The 21875-nt window shown below is 29.3% G+C and overlaps 1 protein-coding gene across 3 annotated transcripts in view; it reads left to right on the forward strand.

The window, feature by feature from the left end:
• Positions 1 to 21875, forward strand: part of LOC119602535 — a 482654-nt gene that overhangs the window by 173303 nt on the left and 287476 nt on the right. For 2 of the 3 annotated variants that reach the window (XM_037954114.1, XM_037954115.1), the window contains exon 2: positions 2634 to 3338. In XM_037954114.1, the coding sequence (XP_037810042.1) occupies positions 2756 to 3338 (583 nt within the window). In that variant the 5' untranslated portion in view covers positions 2634 to 2755. The remainder of the gene's footprint in view (positions 1 to 2633; positions 3339 to 21875) is intronic. The other variant, XM_037954116.1, reaches the window with a different exon arrangement.

Raw genomic sequence — 21875 nt, forward strand, 5'->3', positions numbered from 1 at the left:
ATACCGAATTTCATCGCTATACTTGCATTTTGGGACCAGTAATGAGTGTTAAAGTAATTTTCAGAAAGGGACCTTATATGGGGGGTAGGGTCATTTATGGGCCGATCCTCAAAAAATTAGATAGAAAGATTTTGGCTCATATGAAACTTATTTATGTCGAATTTCATTGCTATACTTGTACTTTTAAAGCAGTTATGCCCGTTAAAGCTGTTTTTTGGAGGTCCACTTGTATGGGGGCAATCCGAAAAAGTGGGCCGATATTGCCCATTTTCAATACCAAACAAACCTTAACAATAGAGAATATTTATGCAAAATTTCAACCGTCTAGCTCCTCTCGTGTGGTCTCTATCGTGATTTCAACAGACAGACGGACGGACATGGCTAGATCGTCTTAGAATTTAATAAGGAGCCGAAATATATATATACTTTTATGGGTCTATGACCAATATTTCGATGTGTTACAAACGGAATGACAAAATCAATATACCCCCCATCTTTTTTGATGGTGGGTATAAAAATTGTGTGACTAAATTCATCGAAATATCTTTGGTAGTTTCTGTCAAAACTACTTAAGAATTGGGGAAAAAACTTAATTTTTTTCGAGGTAGTCTGAAATTTTTACTCATAACTTTTTCTTTTTACTTTTTTTGCTCATGTTATTTCCAAGTATTAATTGACAGTGACCAGTAAACCCTTACTACTGATGTTAAGGAATCCATTCTTCAATTTTAACTAATTTTCCTGAAGTATTTTGTAATTTTAGTACATAAAAAGTTTTTTTGTTATTGAAAAAAAGTTTTTTTCTTAAAAATATTAGAGCGCACAACAGGCCCGATAGTGGCCTAAGTGTATTTCTTCGGATTTGATGTAGTATACATCCTCCTATCAACCTAACCTAACCTAAAAATAAAAAGTTTTTTTCAAAAAATATATGACAATCCTGGCCACACGTTACAATTTTAATCAAAATTTGTGTATATACATATATATATACATATATGTTTTTATGCTTCATCGGCTTCAATGATTATATGATTATGGTACTAACACACATGCAAATTGTGATCAAAATTTTGGCCATTACAGCTGTCGATATCGATTTTGCTCAGATGGGTCTTATTTTGTATATTTATCGGATAACGGTAAAAGAGTAAAATCGTTTAAATAATAGGGCTTTTTTGGTATCGCCAAAATTGTGCCATCAAAATTAATTTTTCTTAACATTTAATTATTAAATTATCATCTAGAGAAAGTTATCTATCCAATGACGTATAAAACATTTATCAAAGGACAAACAATAAAGTTATTGACAATTTCCCAGCCATTTATTAAAACAATCATACATTTTCTGCCTCGTTTGGTCTTCGTTTTGTATGCAGAAGTGATGTAAATAGAAATATCTAAAAACAAGTAAGAATGCTATATTCGGCGATGCCGAATCTTTTATACCCTTCACCATAGTGTATTTAAAAAATATAAATTTTATAAAATTTTAATTTATTTCATTTTCCTGACTATATCATTATTATAGCAATAGCAAAACATAATGAACAACAACAACACAAAACGAAAAAAACAAAATACACAACGCAATGAAACCAACAGACATCCAAACATACACCAGGCAATGAAACAAACAGCCATCCAAACATACGAAACGAAATACTCTAAAAAAACAAAATACACAACGCAATGAATAAGCAGTGTTGTTGTTGCTTATTTTTTATGAAATTTTCAGAGGTTGTCTCGGATTTTTGTTTATATTTCCGTTGTTTATGGACGAATTTTGCTGATTTTAAATAGGAAACTTCTCGAAAGCATGTCTGATAGAATTATTGAAGTTTTGAATCCCGATGATATCTGGGGTCTTCAGTAAACTGATTTCAACAGACAGACGGACATGGCTTAATCGACTCCGCTATCTATAAGGATTCAGAATATATATACTTTATAGGGTCGGAAAGTTATATTTTGGAAATTACAAACGGAATGACAAACTTATATACATATACCCTTCTCACGAAGGTGAAGGGTATAAAAACGAGTAAAATAATTATTTTATATTATTTTATTATATATTATTATATTATTTTATAATAATACATAATAATAATATTTAGATGTTTCTGCAACATATTTGTAACAAGGAAATGCCTATAACTTTGTTATTTGTCGCTCGACATTAATATTTTATACCTTGTTGGAATGATCATTTTCTTTAGAATATAAAACGTTGTCGAAATTTTAAGAAACTAAAATTTTAATGGCACAATTTTTGACGAATTTAAAAAATGTCCTATTATTTAACCAATTTTATACTTCTCAATCGATTTCCAGCACGGGTTGCCGTTATCCGATTTTGCTAAAATTTTGCACCAGTTAATTTTAGATACTAATAAGCAAAATAAGACTGAGCAAAAGCGATATTTTTTGGACACCTCTAGTGGCCATACAGCTTTACACATATCATATACAAAATCAGGAAGTATTAGTCTGCCAATAGGCTCTTAATCGACAAATCTTGCAACAATGGCTATAACTGCACATTTTCACTATTAAAAATTAATTTGATCAACATTTATTTTGACCCACCATAATGAATAATCTTAAACAACGCCTTTATCCCTTTTCAGATTCCGAAAATTTGAAAAACAGTAAACTTTCGATTAATAATCTATTTATCATTATATCAAAAAAAATTTGACTTTCTACTGATAGCAGTTGTCGCAAACAACATGTTCATCAATGAGAATAAATGAGTTTTAAAGTAATTGTCGCACAAATTATGATACAATTACAAGTAAATAGTCAAATGAAAGAAAGTGGTGGTTTTCGATCTAATAGAGACATTTACCAAGCAAGTTCAAAATACAGCAATATGATACCGAAAACCCCAACAGATTTTATTGATAACAATCAGTTACATCATCATAAAACTAACAAACAACAAGAAGAACATATTGCAGAAACCTCAATGGACGATTATAATGACAATCAAAAATTTGTATATAGAGAGATTGGCGTGGAGGATGGAGTTAATAATAATTGCAAAGGTATTGAAAAGCAGATAGATAAAGAAAAGTATTTGAAAATATATTATTGTAACGGCAATGGTGACAATAACAATAATACAACATTCCCCGGCATTACAAATATTGATGGAGATTACAGTAGCTACGAAGCCCAAATACAAGCTGGATCAATTAATAGTTCATTATATGAAAGTCTAAAAATCCAAAATCTGCACACACGATTAGATGGCAGTAGTCCATATAAACAATTAACATTTGAAATATATAATCAGTATCCATTACTCATCAACAACAATAAGAAGACAAGTAAGATATTTGAGGTCATATTTCGTATGTAAAAGATTTCTTTAACAGCAGTAGAATTCATTCAAAATTCTCTTTTTGTAGGTATAAAATTGTCCAAGAACTACATAAGTAGAGTATATTACTATACTGTTGTAAGAACGTTTCACAATTTAATGTACATATATTGAAGTAGTGAATACGGAAACAATTCATTTCTTTACTACATTCAATATTAGCGCTTCAAACAAGAAATTTTCAAAAGGATTTTTTTCCTGTAAATAGTTCTGCTACAAAATTTTGTTTTTTTCAGAAATAAATCCCAAAATAATAATCTAGAGCAAGGCATAAGCAAGAATTGTTTTCTACGTTCCGTGACGAATCAGTTGATTCATGTTTTTCATACAAAAACCTAACGGCAATCTCGTTGCCGAACTAACGACTTACACTGGTTTCCGTAAGCCAAAAACGAATCAGTTGATCCATCACGGTACGAAACGTAGAAACTAATTGAGCTCATACACTTTACAAAAAAGATTTCTGTAAACAGCAGTAGAATTCATTTAAAATTCTAATTTTTGTAGGTATAAAATTGTTCGAGAACTATATATGTTGTATTAACGTTTCACAAATTAATGTATAGTGAAGTACTGAATAGGGTAACAATTGATTTCTTTACTACATTCAATATTAGCCCTTCTAATATGAAATTTTCATGAAGATTGTTCTGCTACAAAATTTTGTATTTTTTTTCAGAAATAAGTCCCAAAATAAACGATTCATAATGATCTAGAGCAAGACATAAGTAAGAATTAGTTTCTACGTTCTGTTCCGTCACGAATCAGTTGATTCATGTCTTTCATACAAAAATCGACTTTTGCAAATAAAAATCGAAAAATGTCGGGAAAAGTCGAAAAATGTCCAAAAATCGTTAAAATTTAACTAATAACTATCTGGTTTAACTATTTTATTACAAAAACATTTTTTGAACTACAGAATCGTAAGCAAAGAGTACTGCTTTATTATGTCCTGGTTTACAGTGGACAATTTTACTTGCGCAAGTTTTTGGATTTGTGGAAGAGAGAGGAGAGAAGAATGACGTCACCATCTCGCAACTCATTCTAGAATTTTCAAATTATTCATCGAAGGGACACATTTGAAATCTCTATTTCTATTCAATTCATTGTATTTATGTGGAAGGTTTTAATTAATAATATGAATCTTTAACTTTAATAATGAAATGAAATTAACCATTACTTCAGTAAACATATTTCATAAATTCAAAGAAACGTTTTCTTATTACTAATAATTTTACTACAATATTGTCATGCATAACGTAGAATGTTAATGCCATGACTTAGTTGCAATAGTCGAATGAAATTATTTCATATATTATAAACCATTAATAATAATGTTTTATTTATTTGTATAAACAGAGTGTGTTTGAAGCTTGTATGAAGGAAAAAAAATTGTTTGAAAGGCCGCCCCCCCCCCCCCCTAGAATTGTTCTATGGGTTGTAAAACTATGTCATACAAAAATTTAGGCTGATTGAATAACGTTAACAGGTGCCGCAACGGCTCTGAAGTTTTTAAGTGCATTTACAAGGGGAAAATATCGATTTTTTTCAGTTTTTGCTCAAATTTGGCCATTTAGTAATAAAGATATAAAACACAAAAATTGCTGGAAAACTTTAAAAGTTTTTGCAAATTCCCCAGGCCATTAACGTGTTTCACAGCACATAAATTGGAAACGTGACAAAAAAATTTACTTTTTTTGGGATATATTCTAAAAAATAATTTTGTTACTTAAAATATATCTATAATTACTCTAATATTAGTTTTTGCCCTTATAAGATAACGCAATCTTCTTCTAAGCTATGGTCAAAAAAAGTTTGATTTTTTCAACGGCCGTTTCAAATCTCCAATTTTAGTTTTTTTGAAACTTTGTTAAACAAATTTCAAAATCTTTAGGAGATCTCATGGGGATTTATGGTCAATAGATAAGGCTATTAAACGGTAAAAATATTAGATCAATATTTCTTACAGTTTAGCTGTACCTGCGATTTGAACTCGGCGGATTTCGGGAAAATCGCATTTTTTGTAAAATTTCAGAGAATACGTATTAATTCTTTACTGTTGCACATTTTACATAAAGTATTATCAGAGTATTATAGTCCAGATAATATAAAATATATATCCGAAGTTTTATTTAAATCGGACATTCTTAACCCATAAACTGTGGAGTTCAAAGGTCATGTTTTGCAATATTTGGGAATTTTTAGTGTACCATTTCGAAATAATATTTATTTGTCGGCCATCTTTACCAAAAATGACTGGAATTTATCGTATATAGTCCGATATTTAATAGAGTGATTAAAAGGTAGATTAACCCTTTAAGGCACTTGGGAATAATTTAACACCAAAGTTTAAAAATTCAAAAAAAAAAAAAAAACACTACCTATTTGAATAGTGCTATATATAATTAGAGGAATAACAGAAATAAAACAAAAAATTGTATATTAAATCTAAAAAATTATACTTTAACGCTTTTTGACTATGGAGTAAACTTGAGGTGCACATTTTTAAAAGAAAAATTTTGTTTCTAAAACTGATAATTTACATAATCCTCTTTTAGGGTCGATTTTGAATCTTATATGTCTAAACATACAAACTTTATATGGTCAAAAAGGGTTAATTCATAAGTTTTTATACTTAATACAGAATTTTTGTATTATTTATGTTATTCCTTTAGTTATATAGAGCATTATTCAAATGGAGAGTGTTTTTTTTTGATTTTTTTAACTTTGGTTTTAAATTGTTCCCAAGTGCCTTAAAGGGTTAATCTAACTTTTATCACTCTATTTTAAATATCGGACTATATACGATAAATTCCAGTCATTTTTGGTAAAGATGGCCGACAAATAAATAGTATTTCGATATGGTACACTAAGAATTCCCAAATATTGCAAAATTTGACCTTTGAACTCTACAGTTTATGGGTTAAGAATGTCCGATTTTAATAAAACTTCGGATATATATTTATTTAAAATATGCATCAGTAAAGAATTCATAAGTATTCTCTAAAATATCACAAAAAAATGCGATTTTCCCGAAATCCGCCGAGTTCAAATCGCAGGTACAGCTAAACTGTAAGAAATATTGATCTAGCTTTTTTATTGTTTAATAGCCTTATATATTGACTATAAATCCCCATGAGATCTCCTAAAAATTTTAAAATTTGTTTAACAAAGATTCCAAAAAATTGAAATTGGAGATTTGAAACGGCCGTTGAAAAAATCAAACTTTTTTGATCATAGCTTAGAAGAAGATTGCGTTATCTTAAAAGGGAAAAAACTAATATTAGAGTAATTATAGATATATTTTAAGTAACAAAATGTTTTTGTTAGAATATATTCCAAAAAAAGTAAATTTTTTTGTCACATTTCGAATTTATGTACTGTGGGACACGTTAATGGCCTGGGGATTTTGCAATAACTTTTAAAGTTTTCAAGAAATTGTGTTTTATATCTTTCCGAAATGCTTACTCTGTGCACATTACGATTCCTTTACAATAAAGTTCAAAATGTATTACTAAATGGCCAAATTTGAGCAAAAACTGAAAAAAAATCGATATTTTCCCCTTCTAAATGCACTTGAAAACTTCAGAGCCGTTGCGGCACCTGTTAACGTTATCCTATCAGCCTAATTTTTTGTATGACATAGTTTTACAATCCAAAGAACAATTCTAGAGGGGGGGGGGACGGACAAAATTCGCAACTACGTTTTTTTGGAGCACTCTAATAGTGCTGTAATATTCTACTACTTTTGATTACTCAATACTACTCAATACTTTTCGTTTGGGTACTCAATAATACTCGATACTTTTAACGGTTTTATTTTAAATTAAAAACGAGGAATTTTTCCTTTTTTAAGTTATGTTAGACCAGACATCACACCTCTTTTGAGACATTTTATTTTTTTAGATTGCGTCAATAAATATTTGTAACTTTTTAACTAATATTGCAGTTTTTAAATTATTTTTACATTGATTTGATATTGCTAAGAGTTGCATTTTACATTGTAAAAAAGTAAAAATACACATTACGTACTCGCTTATCTAAGTGATATTTCGTGGCAGTCAGTGGTGATGCTTTCACTTATTCTTCCACTTAGATTTAACATAAAAGTGTCCTAGGCTGCCTCGTCGATGTGCTCTCGCTTAGAATTTAAGTCACAATATCATTAGGACAAATTAAAATTTCACTTGTGGAGTTCTAAGTGAAGTTAATGAGACTGCAATATAGATTACAATCCTATTTGCGTTTGTAAGTTAAAGTACCATGTCTTCCCTTTTTGTTATAGAAAAAATATATTTTTTTTATATTTATTTTAAAATTATCCAAGTTTATTTAAAAATGATTATCAAATAATAAACATGTATTATAGTTAATTCAATAAAAATATAATTAAACAATTTTAACGAAGATAAATGAAATAAATCTTAATTTTCTTTTGAAACTTTCGGCCTTTACAGATCCTGTAAACAATCAAGAGGAAGTTATCAGTATTAAAATAGTTATCAGTATTAAAACTAGAATGTATGAAATAAATTTACCCCAATTTTTAAATCCGTTTCTGCCATTTCAGATCACCACAATTATTTAAAATTTTTTACAATAAAATAACTTTTTTAACAAAACACAACTTCACTTACAAAAGATCAAATTTAAACTGAAACAAAAAGATTCTTCTTTTCATAAAACGGTACTTTAGTTCTGTCTTTTAAAGAAATAAAAACAAAAACAACATGAAAAAGGCAGCTAGCTCTCTCCTTAAATCGTAATCTATGTTATAATTAAAGTGCATGATATGTTGGATTACGCATACATTGCACTCTAAGTACTTAGATTGCTCGCTTAGAACGTCATACTGATGTCATCGAATATTATCTATGTAAGTACTTTGTTTCATTTACCGCTGGGAATTACAAACAGAGTAAATGCTGATGTTGACATTTCATTCAATCATAAAATGTTAAACAATAACAAGTAAGAGTCCTATATTCGGCTGTGCCGAATATTATATACCCTTCACCATGATGTGTTAAGTAGAATAGCCAGTACATAAAATTATTACAAAAAATCAAAAAATACCAGTTGTAAAACGAAAAAGTGTCAGAAAGTCCCCTATTATAGATTTTCGATCAATCATGTTGTTGCGTATGTACATAAAAACCAAAGAATGTATCATTCATAGAACAAATAAGTTGAAAAAATCGTTTCCTCCAGATTTGTATTAACATAAAAGTATGTACTAAGAAGTCCTACTTTACATGTTCTCACTATAAATACAAAAAGTACCTTCTGGAGAACGATAAACTACCAAAAGGTCCCCTTTTATAAGTTTTCACCTAAATTTCATGTTTCTAGGTTCAATATTATAGAAAATTCAAAAAGTACCTTTTGTAAATCCAAGAAGTCCCCTTTTATAGGTTCTCGCCTAATGAAGGCCCTACATGCTAAATTTCATGTTTCTAGGTTCAATATTATAAAAAAGTCTAAAGGTACCTTTTGTAGAACGAAATAGTACTTAAAAAATCCCCTTTAATGGGTTATTACTCACTCCGGGCCCTACATACTTAATTTTATGTCTCCAGGTTTAATATTATAGAAAATTCAAAAAGTACCTTTTGAAGAACGAGAAAGTACCAAAAAATCCCTTTTTTAGGTTCCCACCTAATCCAGGCCCTACATACCTTATTTCATGCTTCTACACGCAGAGAAAAAACATGGTTTGGCATGGTTAGTACAACCAATATTTTGTTGTCATAACCAAATAATTGTTATTTTTTTTGAATTTCATAAATATTTTAGTTACTGTAATCTGTAACTAATATGTTTATGACAATTATAAATTTGAGAATGATTCTCTGAAAAATAATTATTTTTACATCAAATAAACAATGACAACTAAGTAAACATATTTTGTTATTTAGAACCATTTAAACTTTCAAATAACCATAAAATGGTACATTTTTACATGTTTACCCATATAATGTTTAAGATATAAGCAAAATACGTTTACTATTAAAAATATTTTTGGTATCGCCTTTTTTATATCAGTTCTGTGGTTTATCTGTACTAGATCGGATTAAATAAAGTGTTAAACAATTTTGAAAAATAAATAATATCTAAAAATATAATCGTAGACAACATTATAAAATTTAAAAGAAATATAAAATACATAAAATATGGTACATAAAAATTAATAATTAAAAAAAAATTTATTAATTACCTTAATATTGACATGAAAGTGTGACTATATTAATTTATATCTATGGAAATACCAGTGTTTGTAAGTTTTGTGTTTGTACATAAAAAATTAATAATTAAAAAAAATATAAAATACATTTTTATTGAATCTCATATACCCATCATCAAACCATATGCCTTAAAAGGTATGTTCCCCTATAAACATCAGGGTGATATTACTCATCAAATTAACTGAAGAGGACCTTATTTAAGAGATAGGGTTAATTATTGACCGTTTTTCTTTACATCGAATATCGCTTCCCGACACTTTCCGCATGGAATTTGGTAGGAAGATTAACGTTCCTATAAATGTTTCTTATATAAAATTTCATAACTGTTCACGTATTTTAAGTCAGCAAAGATAGTTAAAGTAATTTTCTTATGGACCGGTCCTCAATATATTTGGTAGAGAGGTTTTAACTTATATATAAAATATGTGTGTCGAAATTTATCGCTTTTCTGTATTCTGTATTTTTAAGCCAGTAATCATTGTTTAAGTAATTTTTTGAAGGGCACCTTATATGGTGAGAAGGGTCAATTACGGACCGATCCACATAAAGTTTGATAGAGAGATTTTGGCTTCATTGAAACTTATGTGTGTCGAATTTCATCACTATACTGGTATTTTTAAGCTAGTAATGAGCGTTAAAGTCATATTCTGAAGGGGACCTTATATGGGGGGTATAGTCAATTATGGACCGATCAACATAAAATTAGGTAGGGAGATTTTGGAACATATGAAACTTATACTCGTATTTTTAAGCCAGTAAGTAATGAGCGTTTAAGTGATTTTCTGAAGGGGACCTTATATGGGGGTAGGGTCAATTATGGACCGATCAACATAAAATTTGGTAGAGAGATTTTGGATCATATGAAACTTATTTATGTCGAATTTCATCGGTATATTCGTACTTTTGAAACAGATAAGCTGTTTTTTGGTGGTCCACTTGTATGAGGGCTATCCGAAAACGTAATATTTGTGGAAAATTTCAATCCTGTATCTCGTTCCGTGCTTTCAACAGACAGACGGACGGACAGACATGGCTAGATCGTCTTAAAATTTAATAAGTGACCAGAATATATATACTTTTGTGGGTCTATGACCAACCAATGAAATGTTGTATTTCTATAGCCAAAAAAAAAATAGAAAATTATCTGGATAAAGATTCGAAAATTGTGAAGTAGCGCCGCAGACGAAAAATTATTTGAAAAAAATCGCGAAAAAAATAATGATAACGAAAACAATAACGATAGCGCAGCAGGCGAAAAATTATTTGAAAAAAATCGCGAAAAAAATAACGATATATATATTGTCTGGATCGGTTCAAATATAGAGAAGATGTTAAAAATATATATATAGAAGATGTTAAATATATATATATATAGTTTACCAGATGTACGAAATTTTGTATTTAATTCATATGAAAGGGGCCAAGCCCCCAATTGAAAGTGCGCCCGTTATTCTCCAAATGTTCACATGAATGTCAAAGTTCTCCATTTAAAATTTTAAGATTCTAGCTCTTATAGTTTTCAGATATACAAATTTTTCTATTTAATGAGTTCAGATGAATATTAAAATTCTTCGTGCAAAATTTGAAGACTCTAGTTCCATGAGTTTCCCAGATAAACCAAATTTTGTATTTAATTCATATGGGAGTTGGCAAACACCCCATTGAAAGTTCGCCCATTATTAAATCTTCAGATGAATGTCAAAGTTCTTATGTAAAATTTGAAGATTGTCCTAATAGTTTCTCAGATATACGAATTTATCTTTTTAATTCATATGGGGGTTCCAAGCCCCTCCAGATGAAAGTCCGCCCCTTTTTTCTTCAAAATGTTCTGATGAATATTAAAGTTCTTCGTGAAAAATTTTAAGAATCTATTTCTATTATTTTCCCAGATAAACGAAATTTAGTATTTAATTCATATGGGAGGTAACAAACCCCCATTGAAAGTCCGCCCGTTATTCTCAAAATGTTCACATGAATATCAAAGTTTTTCATGTAAAATTTGAAGATTCTAGCTCTAATAGTTTCTCAGATATACGAATCTTTCTATTTAATTTATATGAAAATCCGCCCTGTTTTTTATGAAATATTCAGATGAGTATTAAAGTTCTTCGTGCAAAATTTGAAAAATTTAGTTCTATTAGTTTCTCATATAAACGAATTTTTGTAATTAATTCGTATGGGAGGTACCGCTCCCCTCATTGGTAGTCCGCCAATTTATAACCTAAAATGTTTCATGGATGTTAAAGTTCTTCGTGCTAAATTTTAAGATTCTAGTTGTAATAGTTTCCAAGATAAACGAATTTGTGAATTTAATTTATATGGGAGGTACCACGCCCTCTGCTGCTAGTCCGCCTACATTTTATCCTAAGTAATCATAATGACTCTAAAGTGGCTCCGACAAAATTTGAGGACTCTAACTGTTATATTATCTCAGATATACTGATTTAATATTTTCTTAATGGCTCAATGGCGTGGCTCCTCGCCCACTTGAAATTTCAAAATAAAATAAATAAGCCTATAACCTCTTCCAGATATGCAGAGATACACTGTGCAAATTTCAAGAAAATCGGTTCAGCCGTTTAGTAGTCTATAAACTTCAAATATACAAACATACAAACACACATTCATTTTTATATATATAGATAGACTAGCTAAACCCAGTGTGCTTTGCTACCCGGGCGTGGCTCCCCGCTCACTTGGAATTTCAAAATAAAAAGTAGCCCATTACCTATTCCAGACATGCAGGAATACGCTGTGAAAATTTGAAGAAAATCGGTTCAGCCGTTTAGTAGTCTATAACGTTCAAACATACAAACATATAAACATACAACCACACATTCATTTTTATATATAAAGAATCTTTTTATATATAATCTATATTATAGATAGAATCTATATTATAGATAGAAGATAGATAGATTAGGTAATACACTTTGATTACTTCTTTATAAGTTTACGTCAGAAACTTTCTTTAAAAACTAACTACATTTAAGTTATTAACATTCTATGAATTAATTCCTCGAAAAATATGAGTTTTTGCATGCTTGCGAAATAGGTACTTTTCAAAATAACCCAAAATTAAAATTCTATAGGCAAAAATTACTCAAATTCGTTTCCTAATCGTTAAGAACATGTTAAGTTAATCAATCCATCAGAAAAAAGTAACTTTGCATTTTTCATTTCTGTGCATTTCGAGTCCAAATTCGAATTAATTTGCGTTACGTATATGTAACTGTGGGCATAAATGGCTTAAATGATTATTGAATATGGAATATTTTTAAATTCATTTAGTTTATATACAACGCTACAAAAACAACAATAAAACAAATTTATTCCACCTAAAATTTTTCTGTATAAGATCTAAAATGAAAGTAAATTTACTTTTTTGGGTAAATTTTATATATTGTTATTTAAATTTCTTGTATATCAACATTTTTTATCTATCTGGATCTCCTTAAGCCATTTTTGTAATTTTTTTACCATTATTATTCGCAATCGCCTTCCCTTCAACTTGCTTATTATATTATTATTTTCAAAAGAAATCCGTTTTTGTTCGTAGCGTAATTTTTTTTAATTTTTTTGGGAAATGAAATGTTGTATTTCTATAGCCAAAAAAAAAATAGAAAATTATCTGGGTAAAGATCTGGATAAAATAGAAAAAATCGCGCGATTTTTTTCAAATAATTTTTCACTTTTTAAATAATTTAAGAATTTTTTTGTCACAGTCTAGTCATGTATGTATGTATGTATGTATATTGCATAATAGCTGCGTGCACCCGGCGTTGTCCGGGTTTCTTCAAAAATCAAAGAAAATATTTTTCTATCTGTAATGACTTTTTTGAAATATATATCAAAATTTATCTTATAACGATAAAATAGTTATTTTATTTTTCTGCCTTTTTTTAATCCTTAAAGTCAGTTTCTGAACCAAAAAGTCCCTTAAAAGTTAAGAAGTTTAAAATGAGCTTAAATTAGGAAATTTTGACTAATTTGTAAAAAAATTAAAAAAACTTTTTTGAGAAATTATACTGAAATCAGCATTTTCAATCACTTGTAGGGAACTAAGGACACTTTCAAATGATTTGTTTTATTTTTGCAGTAGATTTAATGAACTGTTCATTTTAAATTACGTCACACCGTACTTTGAATTGTAAAGAGCAAAAGTCTTCGGTTTTTATAAAATATAAAATTTCAAGCGATTTTTTGCTGTTTGAAAAAGTACATGCAATTGATTTCAAATTCCTTTAAAAAGAACAAAATTACGTTTTTTCCGTTGAGTTGATCATTAAATAGTAAAACCACCGTTTTTTCGTCATTTTTTCTCAAAAATACATCGATTTATAAAAAAGTATGTTTAAAAATATTATTTTTATTCATTAGTTTTTATGCATCCACACTTAAGTTTTAGATGGATTTAGACACCACTTATTAAATCCGAAGAAATAAAGGTTTAAAGATCAAATATCGTTAGATATACAAAAAAGTTACCAAATAATTTTACTTATTAAAATATTCACATCTTCCTCTAATTAAAAAATTTCGGAATTTGTTAATGGTAAATGGAAAATGTGTGCTGGAATTATTCCAAATCATTATTTAATTTGAAAAGCTTGGAATAAATACGTTGCTACTACATACGTGCAGAATTTTTGGTGGATAATTTTCTAAAAGTATAAAAAGATATTGAAAGATGAATTCATCTATATTTTATATGAACAATGCTTTATATGCATCGTTTCAGAGGTATACCTATATAAGATTTGCAAAAGTTCTGTCTTTCAGGACACTCTAATGAGTAGTCAAATACATATCATGGTTTTTAGATTTGAGCTGCATTTAAAAAATGGCAACCGAATTTATATCAAGATAATTTTTGATGGCAGATTTTTATTGTTATATCGATTTAACAATAAATTTAAATTTTATATTTTTGTATGAAAAATATGAGATATGATTACGGATCATTATTTTTTCTTGAGAGTTATTTAAAGTAAATTTTTAAGTTAATAGATATAACAGGCCCGAAATTAGTGGTATAGGCGTATTTATTCGGATTTAATGTATTAAACATTCTCTTCCTCAAACTAACCAAACTTTCCACGATAGAACTGTTGTAATGCAAAATTTCATGAAGCGTAAAATCCAGTTCAAAAAGTTGATTCTAAAAATACACAGTCTGTCGCCAAATTTCTTGAAAATCGGTTCATGTTTTTTATATTTAGCCTAGAAATTTGGTGTTACAGCTGTTCATTGTTATTCAAAAAATAAATAAATCAATATCATATAGAGTTTTTTTAACTTCTGTTTATTAGTTATGTAGTGGAAGAGTAAGAAAAGTCTCATATATATTTATTATTATATATTATAGGTTTTGAAGATGTAATGTGTCGTACTGTTCATTCCATAACATTCATTATAACAGATTTCATGAAAATCGGCTCAGTAGTTTTTTGTATGCCTGAACATAAATTTGGTTTAATAATTATTTTACAAAAAGTTGGTGTAAAAAGGGTGTCGTCCGATCCAGATCCTGAGATCGGTATACCAAATTTGGGTTCAGTAGTTTTCTGTAAGTCTCGAATGAAAATTGCTATAACAATTATATAGAAAAGAGTGAGGATAAGAAGAATCGTGACGTCAAATCATGATTTTATATAGCCTATTGTTCCACTTTAAAATAGAACTATAAGTGTTCTAAATTTCATGAAAATCGGTTCAGCAGTTTGTCAGTGAAAGCGTAACAAACAGACTTTCTCTTTCATATAAGTATAGGATAAGATATAGGTAAGGATAGTTGTATAAAAAGTGGGCGTAGAAAAGGGCGTGGCATCAGATCCAGTTCTTATATATAGCCTAAAGTTCTTTCCAAGCTTATACCTATCCGTATGCAAAATTTCAGATTAATCGGTTTAGTAGTTTTTGCATATTGTGATTATAAAATTGGTGTAATAATAGTTTTACAAAATGGGCATAAAAAGGGGCGTGGCATCCGATCACGATCTTATATAGCCTCTTAGTTCCTCTTGGGGTTAGGCTTATTAGCGGCCAAATTTCATGTAAATCAGTTCGGTAGCTTTGCTGTGAAAGCGTAACAAACAAACAGTGTGGATATACAGAAAAAAGAGAAATCATTTTACATACTTTACTATTTTTAATCATAAATATCATCCCCATTTATTAAGACATTAGCACATACATATCTATACATCAAATGAAAGCTTGAAATCTTTTCTACAATTTTCTCAATATTTATCGGTACCGTTATATCGATGGATTTATGAAATAACGGTACTTTTATCAGAAAACTCTATATAAAAAATACATTTTGTGGAATTGGTTCTCAAAGGGTTAATAAATGGGGTCATATTTTATATTGTTGAAAAGGTATTTCACTTTCTAACGATATATAAATTGCCCGGATCGGTTCATAAATAGAAAAGATATTGAATATATATATATATATTTATATATTTATATATATAGGTCTATAACTTGTAATTAGTTAATTTAGTTTACTTTTATAGAAAATTAAAATTGATTACAAATTTCTTTAATGTTTCAGATTTTTACGTTCAATATTACGTAAATAAATTCGCATTGAGTAAGTAGGTTGTATTTTTAGTTTCATTCGTTTAGCTTCCACATTATTGAAAATTTCGAAAGTACTATTTGAAAAAAAAAAACTATTATAAAATACCTTTTATAGATTCTCATTTAATCAAAAATTTTATGTTTCTGTGTTCAATATTATATACAATTAAAAAATTCATTCACTAAGGTCCCTACAATTTAAATTTTATATTTCTATGTTCAATATCGTGAAAATATCCAAATATCTGTACCATCGGAAAAACGAAAAAGTACAAAAATCTCTCTCAATAAATTCTCATTTAATAAGGACCGTGTGTCATGTGTTCCGGTTGGCGCTGCGAATTATGGCCACAGGTAAAATGGACCCAAAATATAAAACGAAAAATTGCCCTAATGTTGGGGTTAAAATTCATTATGAAGTATAACCTATAACCCTAATTTTAATTCACATATAGGTGGCGTGTCATAAAGTCCAGAGTCATATTTTCCATGGGCGTTATGACTCACTAAATTGAGTCTAGTGTCCATGGACGTTATAACAATATCAAAAGTGTCACAATGCATATGAGCAATGTAACATAAAGTCCATGGATTTCAAAGCGTCCATATATAAAAAGAAGGCTTAATTTAGCGAAGCCGGTATTCGAAATACCCCAGAGTTTAAAACCCCTGCGCCCGGCCGAAGGGGTAAGAGTGTCCCTTTCTTAAATTCTTTACAAATTTTCAAATACAGTTCTGATTTATATATTTTATATTTATAAAATTTCATATTTAGTAATATTTGTTGTATTTCCATAAAATGTTTGTTAATTTTGAACATTCTTGAAATATTTTTTGTATTTTTCGCGCGATTTTACAAAAAATATTTGAAGAATGTTCAAAATTAACAAACATTTTATGCAAATACAACAAATATTATTACATAAAATATTTTTTATAAAATCCCGCGATAATGTTCTTAATTTTTATAAAATATTAATAAATAGTAATAATGAAAGATCACCCCTAATTATTTTATGTTTTTTTAGGTCCCTTTTTAATTTTTTAATATTCACGTATTTTACAAAATTTAACAATAACAAGTAAGAGTGTTATATTCGGCTATGCCGAATCTTATATACCCACCATCAAACCTTGTTTGACTAGAATGAAACTTACTTATGTCGAATTTCATCTATATGCTCGTATTTTTTAGGCCAGTTATAAGCGTTAAAGTAATTTTCTGAAGGGGACCTTATATAGGGGGTAGGGTCAATTATGGGTCGATCCTAATATAATTTGGTAGACAGAATTTGGTTCGTATTAAATTTATTTGTGTCGAATTTCATCGCTACACTCGTATTTTTAAGCCATTAATGAGCGTTGCAGTCATTTTCTAAAGGGGACCTTATATGGGGGGTAGGGTCAATCATGGACCGATCCTCATAAAATTTTTTAGATAGATTTTGACTCGTATGAAACTTACTTATGTCGAATTTCATCTATATACTAATATTTTTAAGCCAGTAATGAGCGTTAAAGTCATTTTCTGAAGAGGACCTTATATGGGGGGTAGGGTCAATTATGGACCGATCCTCATAAAATTTTGCATAATGATTTTGGATCATAAGAAACTTACTTATGTCGAATTTTATCGCTATATTCGTATTTTTAAACAAGTTATGGCTGTTAAAGCTGCTTTTCGAGGGGCCACTTGTATGGGGGCTATCAGAAAATGTGGACCGATATTGCCCATTTTCAATACCAAACAAACCTTACCTGTAAAAAATATTTATGTGAAATTTCAACCCTCTAGCTCAGGGGTCGGCAAACTACGGCTCGCGAGCCAAATGCGGCTCTTTGGATGTGGAGCTATGGCTCTTTAGTTTCATACGCATTTTTTTATTTTATAAAAAAATATATATCTTTCTGAATAGATTAACGAGCAGTGTTTGTTAAAACCAACAAAACAATTCGCAAACGTTTCTACAATATACACAACATTTCAACTTTGTTTAATCGTTCTGTATGTGAGACAACTAACAAATGAAAGTTTAGAGTCGTTTGTGAAACTTTAAACAACACGTTATGATCCAAACTTTCTAAAGCTATACAAACCTATCTCTCCTATTGAATTTGTTCCATGTACAAGTTAGTATTGTAAAAAAATTTTTAATTATTTAAATTTTTAGTTGAAAAGTTCCCTATAAACGATGGGGTATCATGAGCGCTCTTACGATGTGCCATTAGATAAAATGTAAAACATAATCATACATTCCGAAATTTTCGTGATTTTCGAATTAAAACATATTTTTTGGAAATTGAAAATATAGTAATTAAATAATTACTTAATAATGTAGAGAGTTTGAACACAGTTACCCAGAAAAAACTTACATTGAAAAGTAATGAGTTAAAAAGCTAATAAAATTTCTTTTCACTACTTCTTCATTAGCATTTTAAGTCATTATTTTAACACGGCAAGTACTTCTACGCACGCTTACTAATAGGAAGTTAAAGAAGTACTTGCAATTTCTCTTACAAAACAGTTGTTGAGTAAGTTGTTTTGTTTTTTAATAATAAACAGATCCAGCTAGAATACGAACCAGGGACTTTGATTTTTTAGTCAAATGTTCTACACACTGTACCACTCCTTAGCTTTTTTATAGCGCATCAAATAATGGTTTTCACAATCAAAATTAATTTTGTTTTATTTTTTGTAAAACACAATTCATAAAATGCAATTAAATAAAATATGCAAACAAAATGACAAAGCCGAAAATAAAGTACTTTTAAATCAGATTATAAGAAAGTCATTACTAGAGTACTTCTAAGTAATGCAGAAGGTAAGTATTAGTTATTGAAAAGTAAGTGGTTATGGAAGTATAACCCATTACCGAGTTTTTGCTGGGTAAATACTAAAAACTTGTTCTATTTAAAAACTTCAATATTTAAATATTGCGCGTTTTAGAAACGTTTAACAGTGATCTATAAAAGATTGATATATTTTTGACATAAAATTTTTGGCTATAAATAAGGTACCAGAAAGCGTATTATGGACCGACCCATCCTTACAAAATTTGGTAATGAAATTTTGGATCCTACTTGTTTGTGTTGATTTTCATCACTATACTTGTATTTTTCGTCGTTTTCGAAAGTGGACACTATATGGGTGGGTAGGGTCAATTCTGAATCCATCCTTAAATTTAATTAATTTGGTACAGATATTTTGTTCCTATAAACTTGTTTATGACGAATTGCACCACTATGCTGGTATTATTAAGCATGTTATGAGCGTTAATTAAATCAGTTATGAACGTTAAAGTTATTTTCCGAAGTAGACCTTTTAAAAGGGGATTGGTCAATTATGTTATGTTTGTGTTGAATTTTGTCATAATACTGCTATTACTAAGACAGTTATGAACGTTAAATTCAAATTTGGAAGATAGATTTTTGTTCTTATAAAAGTTGTATATTTTTAATTTCGCCGCTATATTGCTACTGTTAAGTCAATTATGATCGTTAGTCATTTTCTGAAAAGGACCTAATATTGGGGTTGGTAAAATATTTATCTCGATTGCCGCCAAATTAATATATTACTTTATACTGTATTAGCTGCGTCATCAATTTTCGTGATTTTTACATTTCCTGATATGTTTCCAAATACCTTTTAATTGATAACACTGTCGCCCTACTCTAATAAAATTCTATATTTTTATATAACTAGTGTTTAAAAAATGCATTCGAATGACCCATAAAAATTCAAAAAGTATTTGTAGTCAAAAATCTATAAGAAAGATTCCTTGCAGAATGTCCTGTAGATAATTAAACCAACTTTATGTTTTTGAAGTGAATTCATAAAGTATTTGTAAAGTTTTAATAAACAACAATTTTGTGGCTCTTTTAAAACATATGTTTTGTAAACTGTAAATTTTGGCTCTTCCGACTCAAAAGTTTGCCGACCTCTGCTCTAGCTCTTTCCATTGGGACTCTATCGTGCTTTCAACAGACAGACAGACGGACGGACGGACAGACATGGCTAGATCGACTTAGAATTTAATGAGGACCCAGAATATATATACTTTTGTGGGTCTATGACCAATATTTCGATGTGTTACAAACGGAATGACAAAATCAATATACCCCCCATCTTTTTTGATGGTGGGTATAAAAATTAGCCCCAAAGGAAAAAAAGTTTTGTTTTGGGGTACTTCTTAATTTCACAACATTGGGGTCATTTTTATTTTTTTTCCAAAATGCAGTATTACCCCAAATGTAAAAATGTTGAAATAACCCAAAAAAAAAAATATAAAAAAAATTTCGTGATTTTGTTTCCTGTATCTTTGTTGGGGCCATATTTCGTTTTATATTTTGGGGCCATTTTACCTGGGGCCATAATTCGCAGCGCCGTTCCGGTTAACCATCATAGAGAATCCAAAAGGTACCATTTGAAGAATGGAAAAGTAGGCGCTGCGAATTATGGCCCCAGGTAAAATGGCCCCAAAATATAAAACGAAAAATTGCCCCAATGTTGGGGTCAAAATTCATTATGAAGTATAACCCTAACATTTTTTAAGAAAAATCACCCCAAAATTAATGAAAAATCTCCCCAAGGTTGAAATGAAAAGTGGCCCCAAATATTGGGTTAATTTTTCGTAATGAACAATTACCCCAAAAACGTAAATGAAATTTCACCCCATTTAATTTTAATTCAAATATAGGTGACGTGTCATAAAGTCCAGTGTCATATTTTCCATGGGCGTTATGACTCACTAAATTGAGTCTAGTGTCCATGGACGTTATAACAATTTCAAAAGTGTCACAATGCGTATGAGCAATGTAACATAAAGTCTATGGATTTCAAAGAGTCCATTTATCAAAAGAAGGCTTAATTTAGCGAAGCCGGTATTCGAAATACCCCAGAGTTTAAAACCCCTGCGCCCGGCCGAAGGCCGGCTATACAGAAAACTTTTTAAGTGGAAACCAAAATGCAACATACACCAAATTTAGGATAAATTCCTTTGGGGGTAAGAATGTCCCTTTCATAAATTCTTTACAAATTTTCAAATACAGTTCTGTTTTAAAAGTGATACAATGTCAATGGACATTATAACACTTTTAAAAATTGTCATAACGTCCATGGACACTATGAAACTTTTTGGTGTGTCATAACGTCAATGGACATTATGACATCCCACCTCAAATATAAGCTAACATATTTATAAAATTTCATATTTAATAATTTTTGTTGTATTTTCATTAAATGTTTGTTAATTTTGAACATTCTTGAAATATTTTTTGTAAAAATATGTTCAAAATTAACAAACATTTTATGAAAATACAACAAATATTATTACATAAAATATTTTTTAATAAAAAATATCGCGCGATAATGTTCTGATTTTTTATAAAATATTAATAAATAGTAATAATGAAAGATCACCCCTAATTATTATATGGTTTTTTAGGTCCCTTTTTAATATTTTAATATTCACGTATTTTACAAAATTTAAGAATGAAAATTAGCCCCAAAGGAAAAAAGTTTTGTTTTGGGGTATTTCTTCATTTCACAACATTGGGGTCATTTTTATTTTTTTGCAAAATGCAGTATTACCCCAAATGTAAAAATGTTGAAATACCCCAAAAAATATATGAAAAAAAAACAAAAGTTT

The sequence above is a fragment of the Lucilia sericata genome, unplaced genomic scaffold, assembly GCF_015586225.1.
Source record: "Lucilia sericata isolate MDLA Ls3-8-SP2 unplaced genomic scaffold, ASM1558622v1 Contig000239F_arrow, whole genome shotgun sequence".
NCBI classification, from domain to species: Eukaryota; Metazoa; Arthropoda; class Insecta; order Diptera; family Calliphoridae; genus Lucilia; species Lucilia sericata.